General features: G+C 41.0%; 1 protein-coding gene across 1 annotated transcript in view; it reads right to left on the bottom strand.

The window, feature by feature from the left end:
* Window positions 1-18,775, bottom strand: part of rims2b (regulating synaptic membrane exocytosis 2b) — a 79,115-nt gene that overhangs the window by 18,762 nt on the left and 41,578 nt on the right. Inside the window, exons 13-28 of the mRNA XM_046834500.1 lie at window positions 17,258-17,388; window positions 16,946-17,117; window positions 15,369-15,522; window positions 15,079-15,105; window positions 14,010-14,072; window positions 13,521-13,656; window positions 13,312-13,395; window positions 11,687-11,758; window positions 8,979-9,077; window positions 7,539-7,598; window positions 6,329-6,403; window positions 4,943-4,987; window positions 4,764-4,820; window positions 4,296-4,475; window positions 1,788-1,897; window positions 1,525-1,557 (exon numbers count right to left, since the gene is read on the bottom strand). Of these exons, the coding sequence (XP_046690456.1) occupies window positions 1,525-1,557; window positions 1,788-1,897; window positions 4,296-4,475; window positions 4,764-4,820; window positions 4,943-4,987; window positions 6,329-6,403; window positions 7,539-7,598; window positions 8,979-9,077; window positions 11,687-11,758; window positions 13,312-13,395; window positions 13,521-13,656; window positions 14,010-14,072; window positions 15,079-15,105; window positions 15,369-15,522; window positions 16,946-17,117; window positions 17,258-17,388 (1,498 nt within the window). The remainder of the gene's footprint in view (window positions 1-1,524; window positions 1,558-1,787; window positions 1,898-4,295; window positions 4,476-4,763; window positions 4,821-4,942; window positions 4,988-6,328; window positions 6,404-7,538; window positions 7,599-8,978; window positions 9,078-11,686; window positions 11,759-13,311; window positions 13,396-13,520; window positions 13,657-14,009; window positions 14,073-15,078; window positions 15,106-15,368; window positions 15,523-16,945; window positions 17,118-17,257; window positions 17,389-18,775) is intronic.

Genomic DNA, 18,775 nt, shown 5'->3' with positions numbered 1-18,775 from the left:
TCAAATGTTCAGGCAACACCAGATCTACAGGTCTACTCTGATATCTCCTATAAAGCTTTACCAGGCGCTGTTTGTGGTACTGGGGGCGGGGCAGGGGGCTGCTCGAGGGGCGGAGTCACAGATCCTGCTACAACTTCATTCACAGAGGCTTCGCCCCGATCACAGAGAGAAATCAGACGAGAAGAAATGTCAAATATCTGAAGTTTTGGACAAAAATTAAATACACACTATACCACCACCACACACCCTTACACTGACCCACAAAAACACCCCCAACCAAACCCAGACCCACACCACCACACATAAACACACCCCCACACATTCATTCCACCCACATACCTCCCCACACACACACCAATTCCCCACAACACTACCACACACAACCCACACCTTCATCTCACCCACATACAATCACACACACACCCCACACATTCATCCCACCCACATACCCCCACACAACACCGCACACACTCACACCCACATTCACCCACACACAAACACACACCCACACCTATATCCCACCCAGATACCCCCACACAAAGACCAACTTCCGCCACAACACAACCACACACACTCACACCCACATAGCCCCCCACACACACACACACCAACTTCCCCACAACACCACCACACACACACATACACCCACACACACCAACTCCCCACAACACCACCCCACACCCCACACACACCCACACCTTCATCCCACCCACATACCCCCTACACCTTCAACCCACCCACATACCCCCACACACACACCAAATTCCCCACAACACAACCACACACACACCCCACACACACACCCCACACACACACACACACACACACACACACACACACACACACACACACACACACACAAACTTCCCCACAACACCACCACCACACACACATACACCCACACACACACCAACTCCCCACAATACCACTACACACCCCACACACACCACACCTTCAGACCACCCACATACCACCCTACACCTTCAACCCACCCACATACCCCCACACACACCAAATTCCCCACAACACCACCACACATACCCACACCCACATTCACCCACACTCACACACCCACACCATCATCCCACCCACATACCCCCTACACCTTCAACCCACCCACATACCCCCACACACACACCAACTTCCCCACAACACCACCACCACACACACCCACACCCACCCACACACACACACACACCCACCTTCATCCCACCCACATACCCCCACACACACAACAACGTCCCCACAACACCACCACACACACCGCCCATATACATCCACACACACAACAACGTCCCTCACAACACCCCCAAACATGTATAAATATTGACTAATATAGATCGCAAAAATAAACTGCAGTAACCACATTGTTTTGTCACACAAATGAGGTGTCTTTGACGTTCCAGACAAACAGCACACACAGTAACGAGACATGGCTCTAGGGACCGGTACAAACCGCAGGAGTGCACACACACACACACACACACACACACACACACACACACACACACACACACTACACACCTTCGTAAGGCTCTGCCACGCCCTCTCCATTATCTGGGAAAAGACGAGGTCAAGAACAGAACACTCACTACAGTAACACACAGCTGTGTCTAGAAAAGTCTGGAATTTCTGCCAAATTGTGACCCTCAGTAAAAACACAGCATCCTTTTGGAGGGTTTTTGTTTTGCATTCATGGATTATGTGACCAATCACGGCTCAGAACCGGATCAGCTGATTCACTGATACCGATGAAGGAGCGCAGGACAGTGAGTGGAGATACTCACTCCGGTCAATGGAGCCCTTCGGGGGGACCTGCGGTAATTGTCGGCCCCTGCGTGCGGACGCCGGCGTGCCCAGGGGACTCGTTTGGAGCGACCCGGCCCGAGGATTCGCCCTGAAATAACAAACAAGAGGTTTAATACTGTTACTGAAGCCGAAGCGAGCGGTTACTGTGGTCAAAAGCACAGCCGAGACGCAGGCGCCGTGATCAGGAGAAAAAAAGAAATAAATCAAAATTTCATGGTAAAGCAGAGAACTTTTTTATATAATATATCTCAAAAATAAAAACAACTACCTTTAAAAGATTAATATATTATTTTCGCAAAATAAATCACTTTTGGCACGGATTCATTCGTTCAGTTCAAATATACTGTAAAACCAAAAGTTTGTGGACACTAGAGCTTTTTTCATCATCCACATTTCACATCTAATCCCCATTTGCTGTTTTAATGATTTCCAATCTGCTAAAAAGAAGTTCCACAAGAAGTCAGGTAGTACAGGGCATGGGTGAGGTGTGAAGACCATTCCCATTCATCTTAGAGGTGTTCAATAGAATTTAGAGCTCTATAGCAGAAGATATTCTACTCCATCCCATGAAAAGAAGATCTTCATGGAGCTGGCTTTGTGGACTTTGTGTCAGGCTGGAACAGGGTTTGGGTCTCCGAGTTCAAGTGAAGGGAAAATTTCATGCTACTGCTTCGAAACACAAACAGTATGGCTGGTGTCCAAATACTTTTGGTAATATAGTGTGTGAGGGTCAATAAGAATAAACTGCAAGAAAACAAAATCTTAGCAAGTGAAGTCTCTTTAACTACTAGATGTGTTTAATGCATTGATAAAATATATTACACACACACATATATAAATATATACAATTAGGGCTGTCAAAATGACTTTGTGTTAAAACCGCGATAACGCAAATAAATTTTAACGACACTAATTTTAATAACACGTGATGAACACACTGCGCATTACAAATATAAATAAATAAACAAGAGGCGACATAAAAACCTTTAACGCAACACATTTATTCACGACGTCTTTTCTTTACTCGGATATAAAAAAACTATTAAACTCTACTAAAAAAATTCTGTTTTTATCAATAAACATTTGTTTTACTGATGCGCCGAGTCTCAAATTAGCACAAAAATCCGCCATGATGCAACATCCGGCAATTAAAACCGTCCGTGTGGAAACATAGTGAAAGTTCCGTTTGGTGTCCTGATGATTTACGCCATTTAAAACACCAGAATTACTTTAAACATTTACAGGAATATTTTCATGCTTTATGTTGAGTTCGAATTCACTTATAATAAACATACATTTTCATAAATCATTAATAATTGATTAGAGTATTAAACACTTGAAAAGTACATTTCAAACAAATATAGATGTGCGATTAATTTGTGATTAATCATGATTCAATATTTAAATCAACTGACAGCCCTAATATATATATATATATATATATATATATATATATATATATATATATATATATATATATATATATATATATATATATAAATCTTAATTTTGTTGGCATAAATTTACCTACATTTCAGATATTTTACCTGCTAAGAGCTGAATTTATTGCAGTGTAAATAAAATATCAGAAGCAAAGTAAAAAATTAAGTAAAAAAGTTTTTCAGTAAAAAAAAAAAGATTTGGCAACCCTTTTATTAAAGTTGAAAAAAATGTAATAAAATAAAAAAAATATAAAGGTTAGACAGGAAACACATACTCGAGCCCATGGTTTTAGACTCCACATATTTGACCGGATCGGTGCATGCAAATTCACAGCGGTAAATATGTCACAGGTTGAGCGCATTTTAACTGCCGTACGCGAGTTAAAATGCACGTCAAACAAACAAAAGACCTTCATAACACCTTCTGAGCATCGGGTTTCGTTCAATCGCCGAGTGAAGCAAGGTCAGGATCGGGACCGCTTTTGTGTTCAGCGGAGTGTAATAAACAGTAAAAGAGGTCTGAGTGTGACGTGAGTCTGAGCAGACGTCTCATGAGAAGCGTCTCAGAAGGAGTGATGAAGTCAAAGAACAGGAGCGGTGTGAAAAAAACAACCACAGCTCAAGGAGGATAGAAGGCTGCGAGGAGGAAAAGAAGAAGAAGAAGAAGCGGCGGACATCCTTTAGCAGTGTTAGCGCAGCCGACGGGCCGTAAAACTAAAACAGGATGCTGTTCGACAACAAATGATAATGTTAGTACAGTCAAATCAAACAAATATCCAAAAAAAAAAAAAAACAAGAACAAAGAAGCAAAACGACAGGATGCCAGATTCACACCATTATATCCCGGGAGAATATAAGTAGTGTGACAGAAAAAAACAAAACAACAGACGTTAGTTTTTTTTTTAACCATAACGTGACCTCACGTTTCTAGTCTACAGATCGAACACAAATGAAAAACAGCACCGAAAGAAAAAGGAAGGAAAACAGAAAGTGGGCGGGGCATGGCTTGGGGTTAGTCGCCGTGATTGGTCAGGTCAGGATCACCTCGTTAGGGCAGGAGAAGGAGGGGCAGATCTCCTGGAGGGTAAAGACGGCATGGACCTCATGTAGGACGGTTCGGGACGCTCGGACGAGCGAGAACGGGTGTAGAAGTGTCTTTCCATCATGGGCCGCTGGTCAGCTGACCTCGACCTGTAATGTCTGTCCGCCGCGACGCGAGCGTACCTGCGGAAATGTTCATCACACACGGATGCTTATGGCACCAAAAGAAACCCTCAGAATCCTGTGAAAATAACGTGTCATGTGCCAAAACAACATGCCAAAGATGCACTGGTCAGAGTTCTCTGTGACGGAAAAAAAACTGGAAAAACAGGAACGAAGGAAAAGGTGTTAGCAAACGAAACTCAGAGCACCTGTGGGGGGGGGGGGTAGATTTTAACCAAGAAGGAGTCAATTAGCATCTTTTAGTGCTACTTTATGATCTACACTTGTCCTACTGCACTAGAACATTACCTCAGATCCTCCTCAAACACTTGGTGGCTAGCTGGGAACTCTGGTATCTGTTCCTCTCTGGAGCAAAATGTAAAAAAAACACTCGTTCAGTCAAAGTCCTGAAATTGTTGCTAAGCTTTAAACGAGTTCAGAAACGGTGTTCCAGACTGATATGGATGCTGGGGGTTATGTGATTATACCTTTCTGCATCTGTAGAAGGCTCAATTTCAATCTTGGGGAAGTTCCTGATGTAGAGACCAAGCTGGAGGTTAATATCTCACAACATGGTGGAGAAGAGGTTAAAAAGGTGTGGGAGTGTGGTGGAAAGATGAGCTGATGAACAGCAAAGGTGTCAAACATGCAGCACTGATCAGCTCTGATAAGATGCTGATCCAAATCTGATCCAGCTCTAATCCAAATCTGATTCAGCTTTAATACAATCTGATCCAAAACTGATTCAGCTCTTATACCAATCTGATCCAGCTCTAATACAAATCTGATCCAAATCTGATCCAGCTGATACAAATCTGATCCAGCTCTAATCCAAATCTGATCCAGCTCTAATACAATCTGATCCAAAACTGATTCAGCTATAATACAAAACTGATTCAGCTCGAATACACATCTGATCCAAATCTGATACAGCTCTAATACAAATCTGATCCAAATCTGATGCAGCTCTGCTACAAATCTGATCCAGCTCTAAGACAAATCTGATCTGAATCTGATGCAGCTCTAATACCAATCTAATCCAGGTCTAATACAATCTGACCCCAATCTGATCCATCTCTGATACAAATCTGATTCAGCTCTAATACAAATCTGATCCAAATCTGATCCAGCTCTAATACAAATCTGACCCAAATCTGATTTAGCTCTAATACAAATCTGATCCAAGTCTGATTCGGCTCTAAAACGAATCTGATCCAAATCTGATCCAGCTTTAATACAAATCTAATCCAGCTCTAAGACAATTCTGATCTGAATATGAAGCAGCTCTAATACAAATCTGATACAAATCTGATCCATCTCTAATACAAATCTGATACAAATCTGATTCAGCTCTAATACAAATCCAATCCAGCTCTAATACAAATCTGATCCAAATCTGATTAATTTCCAATACAAATCTGTTTCAGCTTTAATACAAATCTGATCCAGCTCTAATACAAATCTGATCTAGCTCTAATACAAATCTGATCTGACTCTGATACAAATGTGATCTGACTCTAAACCGACTCTGATTCAGTGCAACAGATGAGTTTAGAATCCATGTGCTTAATTATATTATAATTCTCATGTGGCCTGTAGATTAATAAAAAATTTGAGGGAAAGAGCTTTGATGTTCCACTAGGGGGCAGAATTGAGCGATATAAATACCGGTTTTACAGATAATATGGCCAAAAGTACTGACTTTCCCACACATATTTGGAGGCACGCAATTCTATCAGACGTCTTGATGCTTATGATCAGACGCCACTCCAGTGGATTGGAGGTAAAAGTTTTGACACCCCTGCTGTACAGTGATAACGTGAGGAATGTTGAAGTGATCATGTGATCTGCGTACAGACCCTGCGAGCTCTTACCTGTACTCATCAGCAGATCCGTTGGTGAGATGATTAGGCCATGGTGAGGGAACGTGATTGGGACTGTTGTAATGCCTTTATGAAGGGGGGGGAATGAAGGATGGAAATGAAGATGTAGATGAATAAACTACACATGTACACATCAAATGAGCTCAATAAATAAATAAAAATTAAAATGAATAAAAATGCTAACAGCTACAGCTAGCATAAAACCCTTACGAGCTAACATTAGCAACATAGTTAACTAGCTTGATTTTTGACACACATCCCAAACAGCACATGATCATAGCAACGATGCTAAAAGAAAGTGTGTTACTTGTTGCTGGATGGCCAGAAATTGACAATGAATTTTAATAAAATATGAAAATATAAATATACAGCATAAAAATAATATCTACAATCACCTTCCAGAATGTAAATGCAACTTTTTATATATATTTTTTATTATTTAAATTCTATTTATATTTCTATATTATTTATTATTATGTGTAACATTTTTAATTGCATTTACATTCGATTAAACTGTCAGTTCTCTTTAATTCTTCTTATTCTATTTTAATCTTTTTTTTATTCCCATATTTTGTTTTAATTAATGTATTAATGACAATTGTACTTTAAATTCTATTTAATTATTCTTATACTATTTTTCTAAAGCATTCATTCCAATTACATTTTATTACTTGTTTCACATATTTTTGAAACGTATAACTGCAATTATATATAATTGTACGATTGTCTTAATTTCATTTATTTAATTTATTCATTTCAATTAAGTTTTTTTTATTAATAATAATTAAATAATTAATTGATTATAATATATTTATTGTTATTATTTTATTCATTTTTCTTTTCAAGCACTTTTCATTTATTTTTATTTAATTACTTTATTTTTCTCTACTGCCCATTGTTTAAATAATAATTAATAAAAAATTTAAAAATAATAAAAATTTCTTTCTTTTTTATTTTAATGTATTAAATGCAGTTAAATATATTATTATACAGTAAATGTTTATTTGATTGTACATTTGTTTTTAATTTTTTAATTTTTTATTTATTTACATTTTTGTCCCACTCTAATTCTTATCCTGCCTTTTTTTCTACTTCATGTTCAGTTAAACACGTTTTCCCAACACACGTGAGGGAACGTGAAGTGCTGCAGAACCTTGACTTATTTTTTGGCTAAAACTCTTTTAATCTTTTACTCTTTTACCTCTCTGGAGATTGATATGAGTCGCTGTAGAGAGACATTCTTCTATCGCTCCTCATCCTCCTGACCACAAAACACACCACACGCAGTCAGAAAAATCCACACATAGCACTGTTCCTACTGCTACTGCTTCTCCTGCTGCTCTACTCTACAGGGATCAGGTCCTGTTCTTCAGCACATCAACATGGAAAGGGAAGCTTCTAAAGGAACATCAGTCCATCACAAGAACACCAGGAACAGACCAGAAGCACAGGAGCAGCCTGAAGACTCAGCGAACAAGGTTTTACTATCAAAGCTCCACAAGGTCTCTGTGATCTAAACACCGATACTAAAAACATGCTGCACTGAAGGTGGAGGTGAAGACATCTTCTAATCTACACCACTCTTCTAATCTACACCCCTCTTCTAATCTACACCACTCTTCTAATCTCTAATCTACACCACTCTTCTAATCTACACCCCTTTTCTAATCTACACCACTCTTCTAATCTCTAATCTACACCACTCTTATAATCTCTAATCTACACCCTCTTCTAATCTACACCCCTCTTCTAATCTACACCTCTTCTAATCTACACCCCTCTTCTAATCTACACCCTCTTCTAATCTACACCTCTTCTAATCTACACCCCTCTTCTAATCTACACCACTTTTCTAATCTCTAATCTACACCACTTTTCTAATCTACACCCCTCTTCTAATCTACACCCTCTTCTAATCTACACCCCTCTTCTAATCTACACCCTCTTCTAATCTACACCCCTCTTCTAATCTACACCACTTTTCTAATCTCTAATCTACACCACTTTTCTAATCTACACCTCTTCTAATCTACACCCTCTTCTAATCTACACCCTCTTCTAATCTACACCCTCTTCTAATCTACACCACTTTTCTAATCTCTAATCTACACCCCTCTTCTAATCTACACCCCTCTTCTAATCTACACCCCTCTTCTAATCTACACCACTCTTCTAATCTCCACCCCTCTTCTAATCTCCACCCCTCTTCTAATCTACACCACTCTTCTAATCTCCACCCCTCTTCTAATCTACACCACTCTTCTAATCTACACACTCTTCTAATCTACACACTCTTCTGCTGAAATTGGGAACGAGATGAAAATGAAATCCATACAACTGCCATCACATCTTGTAGAAAGTTGCCACAAAGAACACAATTCCAGTGTCAGAGGAGAAACTGTACGTTTTTGAGACGTCTTCAGGGCAAAGTAGTTTTTTTTAAGAGATGAGAGTGTGAGAGAATTCGGTTTGGTTTTTATTTTTAATATTATAATTAGTTTAATGAAAAAAATTCCACTTCCTGGGATGACCATTTTGCCCTCAGCTTTCTCAAATCTGATCCACAAGTCACCACAAACGAGTCTAATCAACACAACTATCCAATCAACACCGATACACACATCCACTATGAGTAAGCTACCTCTCCAAACTACCATAAGCCCTGTGAGAGTAGCTGCGGGTCGTCTTAGCTGAGCGCAACAACTTCAGGGCGTCTTCCCGATAGAGTGGGTATAAGTTACTGCAAGGGTTTTACACACACACACACACACACACACACACACACACACACACACACACACACCAGAAAAAATTCAACTTCTTATTACACAATGTGGCCAAAAGTTTGTGGACACATGACCATAAGATTCCTATGTGCTTCTTTGTAAAGCACAGAAATATAATAAAAAAATCTTCCCGTTCTTCTGATTCTTTACTGATGCAGGTGAGGTGAGGAGACCTGGGGTGCAGTCAGCATGAACAATTTATCCCAAATAGTGTTGTTAAATAGGAATGGAGCTCTACAGCAGGACATCTTCCACTCCAACCAATGGAGAGCAGATCTTCATGCACAGTGGCACTCTCATGCTGGAACAGATTTGGGTCTCCTAGTTTGAATGGGGGGGAAATTTTATGCTGCAGCATCCAAAGACGTCCAGTACAATTGTGTGGCTCCAACTTGTGAGAACAGTTTGGTCGAAGAACCAGATATTGGTGGAAAAGTCGGGTGTCCCAATACTTTTGACCAACATTGTATTTGTAGTTGAAGTGTTCTGAACAGAACTGGTTTGAAATACAAACGTGTACATTTACTATAAGAAGTTGGCCGGGGTAAATGGGTGGTGCAGGAGTGGGGTAAAAGGGGCGGGGAAGGGGCGGGGTATATGGGTGGTGCAGGAGTGGGGTAAAAGGGGCAGGGAAGGGGTGGGGTATATGGGTGGTGCAGGAGTGGGGTAAAAGGGGCTGGGAAGGGTGGGGTAAATGGCTGGGGTATATGGGTGGTGCAGGAGTTGGGTAAAAGGGGTGGGGAAGGGTGGGGTAAATGGCTGGGGTATATGGGTGGTGCAGGAGTGCGGTAAAAGGGGCGGGTAAATGGCCAGGGTATATGGGTGGTGCAGGAGTGGGGTAAAAGGGATGGGGAAGGGCGGGGTAAGTAGCCGGGGTATATGGGTGGTGTGGGAGTGGGGTAAAAGGGGCGGGGAAGGGGCGGGGTGAATAGGTTACGGCGGCTCTCAGTGGTTTCAGTGTGAACCGATTCTCAAACTTAAATTCAGTTTTATTCAGTTTATACTTCAACATATAAAACATTTTCTCACCAAAATCCGTTCCTGTCAATGTGTGAAGGTTGTAAATGTCAATCGCAGATGTTTTAAAGAATTTATCGATGGCTTTATTTTAACAGTCCATTTATTTGTTTGTTTGTTTGTTTGTTTGTTTGTGAGATTATTATTGATTTAAATGGTGTATTAATGCATTTATTTATTTGTGTTAATTGTTTATGCAGTTATTTATTTACAAAATTATTTCTTTTATGGATTTGTTTAACTAATTCATCTGTTTATTTACTATTTATTCTGACTATTTTTAATTGTATATTTTTTTTTTATCATTTATTTGTTTATTCATGTACATGGTCTATGAAACGTTTGGAAACAGACACACCCTTGGAAAGGTTTTTTATAGTGTTTGAGACACAGGTTCCTTCTCTTTTTATACAAGAAACTCACTAAAAGGCAAAACCACACAGTAACTGGACAGTGAACGAGTGGAAGGAAGTTTTGTGGAGTCCAAATGTGAAATTTTTGTCTCTATCAGAAGAACTTGTGTAAGAAGGAGAACAGGAGAGAAGATGTGATCAGACTCCCTCACCCCCACACTTACACGTGGAGGTGGACATTTAATGGTTTGGGTTTGTTTTGGAGCAGAGAAGGTTCCGGAAAGTAAAAGAAAACCAACACTTCTCCCATTCCACGCTTCAACACCATGCAGTTCCGTCTGGACTGCGGCTCATTAGAAGCGACTTCACCGTACAACAAGACGATGAGCCGAAGCGCACTTGTGAGTTCTGTATTATTTAGAGAGCAGACAGACGTCTGGAGTGATATTTATCATGAAACCACCTGCCCAGTCACCGCACCTCAATCCTACTGATCTGCTCTGAGATGAACAAGAATCTCCATCTAGTGAAGTTGGAGTTTTAAAAAAGACACGGCAAAATATTTCATCTGAACGTTTGGAGAAACGAAGTGTCCGCATGCTGAGAGTGTGTGAAGCTGTTCTTCATGCTGAGGGAGGATTTTTCAATGGAACTAAAGAGGAACATCTGGATATTTCTAGATTTGTTTGGTCAAAAAGTCTTTTGCATAGAAACAATAGGAACATGGAGGCGTCTCTCAAACACCATAAAAGACTCCAAGGACGTGTCCCTGTTAGTACTGGGTATCTCCACTGTCTGAGCGATTCGGCTGGATATACACGCAAACCCCCTGCAAAATTTTGTTCTTGTTATGTTCATCTTGAATACACAAATATATAACATGGAGGAGACATGCCACCGACTCCGAGGCAACCTTTTATAGATAAAATGATAAAAACAACTCAAAGTGAGCTGAGTGTAAACGACGAGAAGTTCAGCTTATCCTTTAAACCCTCAGGTTGTTTTATATCAAATTCCCTCATAATCCAGTTCAAGGTGAAAAATTCGGAACAATTCAGAGATACTTCCTGTTTTAAAACTGCCAATAATCTAAAAGCATGTGTGAAAGGAGGAACGAGGGAAAGAAGGAACGAGGGAAGGAGGGAGGGAGGTGGTGTGTCTATCCATCCCGTCAGCGTAACTCTCAGCTGTACCTGTGGTCCTGGAAAGGCGTATCGATGGTGTGATATCTGGTTCGGACTCGATGAGGGTGAGTGACTGAGCTTCTACAATCGCAGGGAAAAAGAGAAGAGATGACCAGAGTGAAGAAGGAACTCAGGACAGAGACAGAAAGATCTGGGAAACCAACAGGTTTAATGAATGAAGCAAACAAAGGAGGAAGAGATGAAACTGAGATGTCACATGACCCCAGTAGATGAACCCTTTCAGGCTTGCTTTATAAACAGATTAACATTTTCACCCCCCAGGTGGTCTTTATGCTCCACTGACTAACTTTTTAGCACTGAATTAAGACGTTGGACTTCTGACCAAAAGGTTATGAGTTCTGATCCCAGCACCACCAAGCTCCACTACTGGGCCCTTAAGCAAGGCCCTTGAACCTGACCTGCTTAGATGTATACATGATATAGTTGTAAGTCAGTCTGGATAATATTGTCTACCAAACGCTATAAATACAAAAACATGGACAGCAAAATAGGGGAAGTTGATTACTGATGTCACGTGACATCACGTGACCTCATCAACTACGCCCCCTCCAAAAAACACTGTTGAAAATAGACATGTGACATACCAAAATACTCGTCTGAGCGAAGAAAATCTTTTGTTATGGTTTGCAAAAAGGTGACAAATTTTGCACTGTCTAACACAACATCGATTTAGGAAATCTACATTTTATTATATCTATTAGTTCCTTTTCCTTACTTCTAATTTATCAATATATTAATTTCTTAACCAAATAATCTGCTCTTTAATGTCTTTTTTCCTCATCCTAAACTCATTCCCTCCTCCTTAGCTGAAGCAGGTTGGGGGTTTGGGATTGGGGCGGATGTTCTGACCACAAAATTATCACTGAGTAGATATAAATATGTGACCTGTTAATCTCAGTGTTCCCTACATCATGCAGGAGGAGAACAAAATTACACAAACCTATACCGAAGGACACCATACTGAACTTCAGAGTGCTCTAGAATGCATTGTTTCACAGTGCTCCATAGTGGTTCATGATGATCTAAGGTACTCCAGAGTGCTCCACAGCAATCCAGATACCTTCACAGTGCACCACAGTGTTCAAGTGCTCCATAGTGCTCCGTGATGATCTACAGTGCTCCCCAGTGCTCTAATGTGCTCCAGAGTGCTACCATTGTGCTACTGTCAGGCTGATTTCATAGATTTTGTTTATTTGTGAGTAGTGGAGTTTCGTTATGAACAAGTCTTTAATTTGACTCAGAAGAACGAGTCGTCTAAAAGAGTGATTCGTTTATTTTCTACTGGATGCACACGAGCAAAGCATCACGTGCAGTTATATATACATATATAAATGATTGAAATGATAGTGAAAGTTGTTGTATGTTGGGGATCTGCTTATTGAAAATGTAACATTTCATATTATTTCTGATTAAATGAACTAAAAAAATGATTTGTCCATTTTCAAAGATCCGAATCACTAAAATGATTCAATCCTCATCACTAGTGGTTAGCTGTGGCACTATTTAAGCCACGCCCCCTTTTACAGTTAGTTTTTGTTATTTTGTCCACCTCCTGTATTTTAGTGAACTGGATGACAAAACAAACGATATCTAAAAGTTTGCTGAATACAGACCTATCGGGAGAATATTGATCTTCTGAGAGTCGATGCCGAGGTCCGTAATGCACCGGTCCTCTGACGCCGTGGTCTAAACTCCGACTGAGACGTGAGACAAGAAGATGGAAAGAAAGAGAACAGAAAAGATGCAGAAGACTTGACGTGACGCTGAAGGTGTAAATTGTTTAACTGTTTTTGTCTGGGCCGTGTGAGGAAGAGATCTCTACCTGTGAGGAGGAGGAACGCTCGGAGAACGAGAGCGATTGCGCATCACGTCTGATCGAGAGCGGTGATTGGACGACATGACCTGCTCGGGAACGGACAGGGTGGAGCTCTGGAACTCTCTGCCATTGTGCCGGTGATCTACAGAGATATTATTAAATGGTACATGCTCTAAAATATACAAATAACCAATAATAAACTGTAGGATGTGTCAAAAAGGGCGGGGCTTATTTAAATCAGCTGGAAGATCACAAGAATGCTGATTAACTGAAGCTCCACCCCCTTGCTGACCCATTAACTATTCGAAAACCAGGAAGTGATAAAACATGCAGGGTTTGAAATGAACGCTAATATGGCGATTATTAGAAATTATTAATGAATTACTCTTAACGACTAGCAGCGTGTCACATGACACTTCACATTAAGAAGGAAGTCTGGGAGGAAGAGACAGAAAGAAAGAAGGTCAGAGAGAGAGAAAGAGAAAGAGTGCATACCTGATATGACGCCGACTCCGTCCTCGTAATCGGAAAACTCGCTGTCACTGATTCGCTGTGATCCTGGCAATAAAAGAAAGAGAGAGAGAGAGAGAGAGAGAGAGAGAGAGAGAGAGAGAGAGAAAGGTTATCCAGGACTAAAAGAACAGATTATGTCTGGTGAAACTGAGCTAAATATGTCTAATGTCAGGATGATCATCTTAATACACCGCACACAGACTTTGTTTATTATTTCTTTGTTTAATATAATAATTTATTCTTTACTTCTGGTTTAATCTTTTGGGTTTTGTTTTAAAATAAATAATAAATCATTCAGCGGTGGAAATAACTGAATGGGAAGATAATAGATCAGTGGTTAAAGCTTTTCGTTTTGCGCCTGAAGGTTGTGAGTTGAAATCCACAACTCCGAAGCTGCTCAGTTGTATGAATGCCATAAATGTAACTCGCTCTGTCTAAGGGCATCTGCCAAATGCCCTAAATGTACTGTAAACATAACTCCAGCTAGTCGAGGTGATCAGCGCCCCCTAGTGCCTACGCTGGCCCTGATCGCTTTTTATTGTTCTAGGAATGTTCTCATTTTGTGCTTCGACGTCGGCGTGAATTCTGCTGAAATTGATAATGTTCAAATCGGTGTTTAAATCACTCATACACAGCAAATCTCATTCACAAGCGGCATCATGGAGAGTGCATCAGGCTTGGGGGAGTATTCGCTGGAATACACACACACACACACACACACACACACACACACACACACACACACACACACACAGAGCTATTGAGGCAAGTGATATTACAAGCTGTATGAGGGAACAGCAGAGCTACGGAATGAAGCCAGTGTTAGTATTAACACACACACACACACACACACACACACACACACACACACACACACACGCACGCACTGCAAGCTGTAGTCAACCAGAGTGAGCTGCTGAAGGAGATGGTGGCTAAGAGAGAGAGAGAGAGAGAGAGAGAGAGAGAGAGAGAGAGAGAGAGAGAGAGAGAGAGAGAGAGAGAGGGAATGGTTGAGGAAGAACCACATGCGAGCTGAACAGTGTTGCGTTACCTGGGCCGTGATAATACGAGCCTTTATCTGCAATTGAATCAGTGTGGTGATAAAGAACAATTTGAAAGGAAATAAAACACAAAAATGTGCATTAGCGAACAAACCAACAGCACTGGAGTGAAGTACAAAGAAACCAGAATGACATTTACAAGTTAAAGCACGTGTCACATCAGGGTACTGTACATCACATCACTGGAGTCTATTAGAGTGCATATAGTGTGTGTGTGTGTGTCGTTGTGTGTGTGTATAGATGTGTGTGTGCATGTGCGTGTGTGTATGTGTATGCATACTCTGCAGTCTCCGTGTTGGACTCTCTCCCTGGATGAAGCGTCTCTGCATGTACGGTGAAGGGTTGGGCAGTGGCATGGAGGAAACATCATGGGTTTGGAGTTTATACCAGTGAGGCTGATCGTCCAACAGGGCCGTCTCCAGCTCGATTAAAATCTGCACACAAACACACACACAGCCATTGAGATCATGTGTCTCTCGTACTGCATCCTCAAAACATCCTCATTACATACGTTACCCACTTACTGTAGCATAATAAACCGTCATGCCTGAACCTGAAGTACCCCCTGATACTGTACTCTCATACTCCATACTCTTTTAATGCATGTGATATACCATACCCTCATTCAGTATTCTCATACCCTTTACACGTTCTGGACCCTCATACAGTCCTCTTACTGTCAATTCCATATACCCTCATACTCTAACTTCACACTGCACCCATATACTGTACCCTCATACAATACCTTCACACTGCACTATATACTGTACCCACATACCCAATTTTCACACTCCCATATACTGTACCCTCATACAATACCTTCACACTGCACTATATACTGTACCCACATACCCAATTTTCACACTCCCATATACTGTACCCTCAAACACTACCTTTACACGGCACACATATACTGTACCCATGTCCCCAACTTTCACACTCCCATATACTGTACCCTCAAACACTACCTTTACACGGCACACATATACTGTACCTCATACCCTACCCACACTGCACCCATACACTGCACCTCATACCCTACCTTCACACTGCACCCTTATGCTGCACCCTCAGACCCTACCTTCACACTACACCCATATACTGCACCCTCATACCCTACCTACACACTGCACCCATATACTGTACCTCATACCCTACCTACACACTGCACCCATACACTGCACCCTCATACCCTACCTTCACACTGCACCCTTATACTGCACCCTCAGACCCTACCTTCACACTACACCCATATACTGCACCCTCATACCCTACCTTCACACTACACCCATATACTGCACCCTCATACCCTACCTACACACTGCACCCATATACTGTACCCTCGTGCCCTACCTTCACACTACACCCATATACTGCACCCTCATACCCTACCTACACACTGCACTCATATACTGTATCCTCGTACCCTACCTACACACTGCACCCAAATACTGCACCCTCATACCCTACCTACACACTTGCACCCATACACTGCACCCTCATACACTACCTTCACACTGCACCCTTATACTGCACCTCAGACCCTACCTTCACACTGCACCCATATACTGCACCCTCATACCCTACCTACACACTGCACCCATATACTGTATCCTCATACCCTACCTTCACACTGCACCCACATACTGCTCCCTCATACCCTACCTTCACACTGCACCCACATACTGTACCCTTATACCCTACCTTCACACTGTACCTGCATACTGCACCCTCATACCCCACCTTCACACAGTACCTGCATACTGTACCCTCATACACTACCTTCACACTGCACCCATTTTTCTATTTTCTACCATCACATCTTTGCTTCATACTAAACCCTTTTACTCTACTGACCTCTCCAAGGAACTCGCTCTCCTCCTCCCGAACCCGTGCCTGGTCCCACAGCGTGATCTCCAGCATTCTCTCCCTGAACTCGCGCCTGTGCACGGGCGAGTACATGAACGTCTGGCTCCACTTAGGTTCCAGCGACTTCTTCACTGTTTTCGTTCTTCTCTTGCTTTTATCACTGAACAGGAATTCAGACAGGGAGAATGTTTAGCATCCGAAAGTATAAACCATCAGCAGCCGTGCTGCTATTCAACCTGGTCATTCCTTAAGACGTATTTTAGCATAAATGTTACCATCTAAAGAACTCAAACTCTGCACCTTCTGTCAGGAAGGAAATAGATTTTGACGTAGGGGTTCCTGGGACGCCCATCCTCTCGACCCGGCAGGTCTTTGGCGCCTAGAATGGTGACGATGAGTTGGTGGCCCACTTTGTCGTACCACAGCTTAACCTTTAAAGAAAGCAGAGGTCAATTAACATGTCTTTGGTTGGAGGCAGAACTCGGAGGCTCTTCTACCAGATAAGACACCGCATGCATACCATGGCTTTCTATAGGAACTTACAGACCCTAATTACCCACATGGAGCTAATTTACTATGGGTTTATGACTTTCTACTAGGTCTAGGGTTAGAGATCTGTCTTTACTGACACCCTTGTGGCTTAAAAAATCTTCACAAAATCTAGTGGAACATCTCAGAAGAGTCAGGGTTACTATAAGAACATGCAATGTTTAAACAGCACATACCAATCTTATAGTCAGGTGTTCTCACACTTAGTAGGGGTGTAACGGTGCACGTATTCTTACCGAAATGTCTCGGTACAAGGCTTATAGTTAAGTGCACATGTGCACCAATTGCAATCCTTTTTATGTGCGGAACAATGTTAAAATCTAAATTCCCTCAGGATCCTATTAAGTGGTGAACCGCAAGTTTGTTTAGTCTTCACCTCGCACTTTAAGCTAATTTTTTATTATCGTTATTAAACTTCAAAACATACACAACAATGTCAGGGGTATAAAAACAAAACTAGAGTTAGCGCAGTGTCACTGTGGCTGCTCACTCCATACTGGAAATATGATTTGTTTTGCACATGCATAAAAACATTAAAGAATCCATAGCGCCAGTGTAACCAGGAAGTGGCTAGCGGCTAACGCTAGCGTTATGGATTCGATAATAATGCGATAATAGTGATAGTAGCGATAATTCATTTGATTTATTCTATTTTATTTTTATAAAATATTATTTTATATATTATTTAACCAATAAGGCATTTTATTTGAAATTGTTTTCAAAATGTAACAAATGTTTATCATAATAAACTTTGTTAATAAAAAAATGAAAAGCAATTTAATGTTTTGCAATTTGAATATAATATGAACAGTTACACCCCTAATATTTAGTGTAGTTTCATCATTATTGAAGTTATTAGTGTTTCACTGATAGAAACATTGAGTCAAACCAATAATATGGGATCCTTGACTGTCTTTTCAAAACGTTCTGCTCCTTGGCCAGGTGTGGCTTTGGAGTGCACAATCAGATCGGATTTTTAAGTCTTAAAACAGATATCTGCAGCTAAATTTATTGTAAAAACCTATAGAGGATCAGCAATAGGAAACAGTCCAATCTAACACAACTCATAACTCATGTGTAGTACATGGAGGCTCAAGGCACAAAACTGGAAAACCTGTGAGCTAGCAAAACCTTGGTTCCATATCTTAGTCTTTCTGGTGGCCTAAACTCACTCTAGAGACAGTTTCAAAGCCTGGCAGTCCAACTTAATGGTATAAAAACAAGACCAGCAAAAGGAAAAGCTCAAAATAAAAGGAAACTTTTCAAAAT

Source organism: Silurus meridionalis, chromosome 22, assembly GCF_014805685.1.
Source record: "Silurus meridionalis isolate SWU-2019-XX chromosome 22, ASM1480568v1, whole genome shotgun sequence".
Taxonomy (NCBI): Eukaryota; Metazoa; Chordata; class Actinopteri; order Siluriformes; family Siluridae; genus Silurus; species Silurus meridionalis.
This window is presented reverse-complemented; position numbering and strand designations above follow the sequence as displayed.